Source organism: Lolium rigidum, chromosome 5, assembly GCF_022539505.1.
Source record: "Lolium rigidum isolate FL_2022 chromosome 5, APGP_CSIRO_Lrig_0.1, whole genome shotgun sequence".
NCBI lineage: Eukaryota > Viridiplantae > Streptophyta > Magnoliopsida > Poales > Poaceae > Lolium > Lolium rigidum.
The window spans coordinates 189,192,194-189,200,129 of NC_061512.1; the positions used below are offsets into that span (position 1 = coordinate 189,192,194).

The 7,936-nt window shown below is 40.3% G+C and overlaps 1 protein-coding gene across 1 annotated transcript; it reads left to right on the forward strand.

Annotated features, from left to right (window-relative positions):
• Nucleotides 1-444: 444 nt before the first annotated feature.
• On the forward strand, nucleotides 445-1,629 carry LOC124654108. The gene is made up of 3 exons (XM_047193140.1): nucleotides 445-664; nucleotides 756-829; nucleotides 1,216-1,629. Exons 1-3 carry the CDS (start codon nucleotides 577-579, stop codon nucleotides 1,339-1,341), a joined length of 288 nt encoding a protein of 95 aa, XP_047049096.1. The 5' UTR covers nucleotides 445-576; the 3' UTR covers nucleotides 1,342-1,629.
• Nucleotides 1,630-7,936: the final 6,307 nt, after the last annotated feature.

The following is a 7,936-nucleotide window of genomic DNA, read 5'->3' on the forward strand; positions in this document are numbered from 1 at the left end:
CGTCGCTAAGTTAGAAGTACTTACGTTAACTTAGTAAGGCGGTCATAGAAGAATTCTCAACATATATACCACTTATTTTTTACTTCTGGATCTATTAAAAAACACTCATATAATCTAGTCCGAACAAGAACATTATACCCCACGGCTTAAGTTTCAAACAAAGTCTGTCTCTTTCATTATAGTATTTTTTTCTCTGATTATAGTATTGAGTTTGTAATTCTCGAAAAAGGCATAAGATTGCCAATTTCAAACGGATCGATGAGATATGGACAAATAGGGTCACTCCAACAGCTAGTGGAGGTGGAAAAGGCAGCTAAATGGTTGGGCTGCTGTCCAATTCCACCATTGGACTTTGTGAATTTCCGTTGCCTTTTTGACTTTGGTACCTAAAAACGAGTGATGTAGGTCGCATGACATGTGCCCATAAAAGGGGGTTCCAGGGCAGCAAGCATGACCAAGAAGCAGTGCAAAGCACATGCATGAACACCCACGGTGATCCCATATATCCAATTCCATTGGAGAGAATCAATTGAGGAAGTAGTACTGTTCAAGAGAAGAGAGAGACCCGTGCTTGCAATGGAGAGAGGCTCAGTATCAATATGTCTAGTTATCACCTTGTTGGCATTCTACTTCTTGGTTCCCTCTAATGCTATACCTCTCTCAAGTAAGCCTCGCATCTCTCAGTAAGTAACTATTTAGTTAAGATTCCATATGATTATACCCTGACCGTGCCATTTCTTCCCTTTGTCGTGTAGGAGTGCAGAGGCTGGTGCCCTTGCAGCATGCCGGTGAGGTGCCATGGGCTGAAGAAAGCACTCCAAAGCCAGAGGTAATAGTTGTATCTTGTATTCTACGTCCTAAAAACTTTAAAATTCGAAAGCTGTGGAAAAATCTTCGCACATGAGACACACGGTAATTGCTGCAAACATGTAAAGTTTTTTTAAAAAACAAGATAGCCCGGCCATTCAAAGTACTTCCTCTATCTGGAAATATGTGACTCGAATTTGTGTAGATTTGCACGTTAGGAAAAACGGGAGAGGACTAATTAAATCATGTTTCTCGTGCTGCATATTGAGCGCTATTAAATCCATAGTCTCCTACAAAAATGATTGAACTATTTTCCCGTGTTTTTCTCTAAGATACATTACAAAAACAAATGTGTGTTTCCGTGTGTGTTCTTTCTTGCTGAATGTGCGATCGTTTCTGGTATTTCAGATAGATACGGGTCGAGTGATCCCAGAGGATGGCGCGGACGTTATCAGCGCGAGGATGGCACTGGAAACGCAGGACTACGCCCCCTCGGGCCCGAACAACCACCACAAGCCACCGGGTTGGAACTGAGTTAGCCAAGCTCGGGCGCCACTTTGATCAATTACTCAGTGATTTCATTTAGTTAATCGCTCAGTGTTGTGCTAGTGTGTGCTTAGTGTGATGCTCACGGTCTTAAAAATTAGTTGGTACTGATTGGGATTTAGTTACACTGGAATCGATGATTCGATGTATGCTTGAAAGATGCCAATACCATTGTAAGACTCATGCTTAATTGAGATATGACGATATTAATATTAATTTAAAAAAATCTGAGAAGCAAGCGTGTTTGCGCGAGTCTCCCTGCATGACTTTTTTTTTTTGCAATACGTAGTTTGTAGACAGGTGATGTCGGCAAATCAAGATCCAATTTTTATAAATGAAATTGTTTTGTGGCCTAAATTATTTGTCTGGTTCATAATTTTCTTTCAACATTTGCTTCATATCATGAGCTCTCAATATAAGATCTCACTCCAATATGTTTTGGTAAAAAAAATTCTGCTCTTTTGTTACTACTACGTAGGAATTTACATGTTAACTTTGATATAAATACAATGGAAAATTCTTAAATCCTTACGTGGTAACTCTCAAGGTGGAAAAAACTCATCACAACATATGAATAATGGGTCTAGTTTTAAGTCCTCATCAAGATAAAGCCAAAACTAAAGGAAATCATAAATTAAACATTTCAAGTATGGCTCCGTTTTAAAAGTGCACACCAGATGGAACAGAAGGACATGCTCCACGAGGGAAGCCCATGATGCGTCGTGCATTTGTGTGCACGTACGACAATTCATGGTTGATGGTTGCTTGATTAAATTGAGGATGACTCAACCACGGCAATGTTGTTGATAAACTTGTAGGGTGAACGGTTCATATCAATGATTCTTCCTTCCACCCAACGTTGTTTCTACATGATCTACATTCATTGCACTACCAACTGACCAGTGGCGGAGCTTGAAAAAAATTCTTGGGCGGGCCAAGCTAAAAAAAACTTAAAATAATTGTTCTCAAACACACCACTTCACTAGAAATTAGCATTGATCAAATCCTTCTGTTTCCATTGGCTACAAAGTGACCGGTTCATTTGTCTGAAATCCTTCGTCATGGTTATGTTGCTGCTGTTCCAATTGAAGCAAGGGCAAATAATCATTTGTCGCTGCTAAAGGATTTTCAATTTTACTTGTCTCATCTCTTTTTCTTTTCAAGACAATTTTTTTCTCTGAGGGGCCTTTCTCATTGCTATTGGCTGTTGCAATTTGCAAAATTGAATAACAAATTCCCAATTCAATGAAGTATATGCTATAAATTACGAAATAAGAATTTGGGGAAAGAGAGAACATTATCTTGGCTGGGGAACTACAGGAGAGAAGGGGACAGTAGCCACTGGGTCGCACCGTCGGCTGCCAGGCCCGTGCCCATGCGGTGCAGCCGTGCCTGCGGGATGCGACGACTCCCTGGCCGGCTGGCCGATCCCCCGGCTGCTGGCGGCGGCGCGGCGCTAATGTGCCTCCTCTGCTTGACCCCAAATCCTAATCGCTAGACCTAGCGAGTAGCGACGCACGCCATTGCTTCTCTCCTGTCTGAGAGAGAGAGAGGAATGAAAAGAGTGACAGGAAAAGCCAGTGTACAGCGAGCTGACGGAAACAATGCGTGCTTGTGCTGGTGGGCTGGGTCTTAGGCTTAGATGCATATGGGTTAACTTTTTTTGTGCAAAAAACATGGGCGGGCCATGGCCCAGTTTGGCCCTAAAGGAGCTCCGCCAGTGCAACTGACCATCAACATGTTCTACCGCATCTCTGTTGATGTTGCCATTGTTGACGTATCTTTCTCTTCTACCCATCTTCGCCTCCACTGTTTGCACCACCCTCTCATATACCACTGAAGCAATTTATAGGTTCTAGCAACTTTACTTGTCCATCAATGGTTCATATTTGTCCACTCTTCTCCCTCATGTTCCCCTCCCGAGCCATTGAATCTTTAATGATTTAAGACCAATGGGAAAACTAGTTATACATTGGTTCTTAATACTAAATTATTACCGAGAAAAAATATATCTTTATGACAACATTTAGCATAAAATTACTGTCACACCAAGCCCAAAATGGCAAAACAAAATGAGAACATCTTGCTTTATTTAAAATCAAATCATAGCACAGTTGCAGATGATCACAATAAAACCTTCATACTTTATGCAAACAATTCCAACAACTCCGAGGAACCATTTTATGATTGAAAGGACACGGATGCCGCCTAGAGGGGGGTGAATAGCCGGTTTAAAACTTTTACGAATATGGCTTAACAAATGCGGAATAAAACTAGCGTTTAATTTTTCAAGCACAAAACCTATATAACTAGGGTTCACCTATGTGCACCAACAACGTGTGCTAAGCAATTCAAGCAACTATGTGATAGCAAGAAATATAACTTCAAGCACAAAGGCTATCACAAAGTAAAGTGCATAAGTAAAGAGCTCGGGTATAGGAATAACCGAAGTGACGCGGAGACAACGATGTATCCCAAAGTTCACACTCTTGCGAGTGCTACTCTCCGTTGGAGCGGTGTGGAGGACAAGTCACTCCAAATGCTCGAAGGACACCGTATAGAATTCCCACCAAAAGGGATGTCCTCGATCCACTATGAAACCTTAGCGTGGTCACCGAACCCGCACAAAGCTTGGGGCTATCTCCACAACTTAATTGGAGGCTCCCAATAAATCTCCACAAAGGCCTTGCCCTTGAAGAATCTCCACAACTTAATTGGAGTCCCCAAGAACACCACAAAGACCACTAAGCCGTCTAGGGTCCAAAGACCCAAGAGGAACAAGCTCCGGGAACAAGCTCCCGAAGTGAATATCTCACGAACTTTCACCTCCACGTATCACCGCGGAGAAGTCAAACCGATGCACCAAATGCAATGGCAAAAACACCACAAAGATGATCCAATCCTTCACTCTCAAATTCCAACAAAGCTACTAAAGCTATTGGGGGAATAAGTGAGGAAGAACAAATAAGAACATAAAGTTCCCCAAGATCTAGATCCCAAAGATTCACTCACAAAGAGATGATTTGGTTTGGTCAAAGTGTGGATCTAGTTCTCCTCAATCTTTCTCTCAAATAGATGCAAGAATCATGGGAAGGGGAGAAAGATCTCAAGCTTCAAAAGGTCAACAACAATGGAGAAGAGAGGCTTGAAAGAGAGGAGGAAGAAGAAGTGCCAAGAGAGAGATAAAGAGAAGCTTAAATAGGGGGCACATTTTCTGCCCGTTGGGGCAGCCTCGACTTGGGGCCGGTAGTACCGACCAACTAGGGGCGGTACTACCGCCCGTGGGTGCTGCGCGTGGAAGAGAGAGCGAGGCGAGCGGGGCATGGAGGCGTCGGCCGGGAGGGGCAGGCCGGAGGCTCCGGCTGTGGTACCGGCCCTGGTACCGCCGAGCCTCCCAAACCCCTGGAACAACACAGTGTGGAAATGACAATAAGCGGTACCGCGAGCGGTACCTCGCCTGGAGGCTCCAGCCATGGGCTGGGTGGAGGCCCCGGCCAGGGCAGGGTGGAGGCTCCGGCTGTTGGCCCATCCTCACCATTTTTTTTTCTTCTTTTAAATTCAAACTTGAAAAGCAAATAACTTGAGCTTGGAAAATTCAAATGAGACGAAACCAATTTTGTTGGAAAGAGGACGACAAAAGCTACCCCACAACAAACGAAAATATGAAAACTATTGGGGGATGATTTTCTATTATTTTTAGAGTGAAACCTCTCAATACGAGAAACCGGGAAAATCGCCGATATAAAAAACGCAACAAGTGATAAACCCGAAATCCATTTTCGATGAACTAGAGCTTGTCATGGAAATGACCAAAAGCTCTAAAACACCACATGGATAAGATCCAAATACAACCAAGAAAGATAATGCAAGGATGCAAAGGTTTGACCGCACTCCGAACGATACGATCGAGTTACTTACTCGAGAGCCCCCTTGATAGAACGACACTTAGCCTATAAACCGGTCTCCCAACTAAACCATGAGACCGGTAAGAAAGAAACCCTATCAAGAGCAAACCTTAACCTTGCGCATTCCACTTGAGCTTGATGATGATGATCTTGACCGCAACAAGGATGGAACTCCGTTCTTGATTGTGCTTGCTTGATGTCTTTCGGACTGCTCCCCCATAATCCACTATAGGAGAGCTTCTTCTTTGGTGCATCTTCACAAATCCATGAGCACATATGAATGACAAGCTTCAAGCATGTGAGCTCTTTGAGTTGACTCATCTTGAACTTGCACCTCATTTCTTCGTATTGCAACCTTGACGCCAACTAAATGTTCAAGCATTGCCTATGGACAACTCCTACACATATAACTCAATGCAACCATTAGTCCATAGAGATTGTCATTAATTACCAAAACCACACATGGGGGCTCTATGCACTTTCAATGATCCACCTAGAAAATCGTGGAATTTGGCGACTAGAAACAACATGTGTCATTGTCTTCTCTACTACAAACAAATCCACATAGTTCACTCATGTGCTAACATTCTACTCATGGCAAACATCCACCACTTACATAAGGCTACTGCGCACATGTGCTCTATTACTTCTTCACCATATAGTTCCCCACACACATTTCACATGTACTTAGAACAAACATATAGTCAAAGGAATATTCTAATCTATGAGGGAACCTATACCTTCCATATAGTCACGTAATTCATTTATTAACGCTCATAACCAGAATTTCAAGAGTGACTTTCATGGTAAAAGCATACTATGTCCATGTGTCTCGGGGGGAGGGGGGTTCTCATGAGCTATCATGATTAAATAGATATTTTCCATCAATTTTCCATGAAGGAACCTAAAATAATTCTTAATGCAAAGTAAGAACCTTCTAGAGATACTACAAGAAATAGAATCAAGTAGATATTTTCCATGAAGGTTCTAGATAAAATATTTGTAGAGATTGTTTTTGAAGGTTCTAGATAAAATATTTGTAGAGATTGTTTTTAGAACAAGGTTCATGAAAATCAGTAGAGAAATCTAGACAACATATTTGTAGACATTATTTTTGGATTTATGAGGTAGGGCTTGGATTTCCACATGGTTACTACATAAGGGTCTATATTGGTGCCCAGCATTCCCCTGTAATCAACCAAGCAATACCGAGAAAGGCAATAAATTATATAAAATATGATGGCATAATATAGTGTGTATTTTGAGACAATGCTAGCTTCATATTTTTTGTGCATTTCGTAATTCATTTGCCAATGTAAATTAATTAGAATGAGCAAATCCATGAGGTCTTACTCAACATTGGACCACTCAGTGTCCATAGATGCCTTGGCATGTCCTCAAGTTGAATAAAAAGATATTCTCTAATGGGACAAGATATGTTATCTATGTGTGTTTATTTTAATCCATATAATTGTGCAAATTATGAAAATTAGCTACATTATGCTTAGATGAATATCGATAAAGTTTCCAACAACCCAAAGTACCAATCATGTTTTAAAATATAAAGGGATATTTAGTTTCATGGTACAAGGGTTTGACAAAAAAAATCATATACTAGTATAAAATTTATGTGATATAAAATTGATGTCAGTAAATTCGTCTTTAGAAACACTTAATCTCTTAGAGATCTTTTGGTAGCCATCATTTCATCTCAGAACTCAATTGAGATACCAAAAACGTGGATGAACATGGCATATGCAATTGTGGATGATGAGGAAAATGATGTTTTATTATGCAAACTTGTATTGCAATTTCAAGGAGTTATGAAAGATTATGCGGTGTAGCTCATCTCATGTTGCCATGCATTTTTGTTCTGAAAAAATCATATGTTTATTGTGTTGTTATTTTTAATCCAAACTTGGTACTTACTATGTTTACTATTATAAGGCATTATAGTTTTTTTTCCCAAAAATACATGTATCTTGACGTGTTTTAGTGAGTAGGTTCACTTATTTCGGTTAATATCTAGTCTATATTAAAATACCTAATAGGTTTTACAATAGTGAACAGAGAAAAAAATTCTACAAATGCATGAAAAAATGGTAATCAAACACCATATAGACTTCATTTTAATTTAGATATCCATGTGTCAGCCAAGCATGATTTTTGGTCTGGAATCTCGGTTCAACCAAACGAAACCCTGTTGGAAGTTTCACTTCATTTCATTTCTACCAAATTAAATAAATCCGGAGGAGCCAATCAAGCTCTTAGAGCTCGTTTGGTTCCAATCATTTGGAGCTGGAAAGAATCTATTTTTGATTTTAAAAACTTGTTTGGCTGCTACGGAATCGGTTATGGGATTCAATTGAAAATTCCATGTTTTCATCTCATGTCTAAGTTTAATTTCTAGCAGTATCATGTCATTTCTATGGATTTGCCAAATGGGATAAAATAATAGTATCAATGTCATTTCATTCGAGCTCTTAGCTTATTTCAAAAGCACTTTACCTTTGTTTGAGAGAGAGATTCAAAAACACTTTACCTTTTTTTGACAGAGAGATTGAAAAACACTTTACCTGTGACGGATTTTGTATCACATAAGCCAATTGTAATATTAACGAAGTATACTAGTACGTACTACTACTATAATAAATGGCCAACTGTGCAGCCCAGCCCAG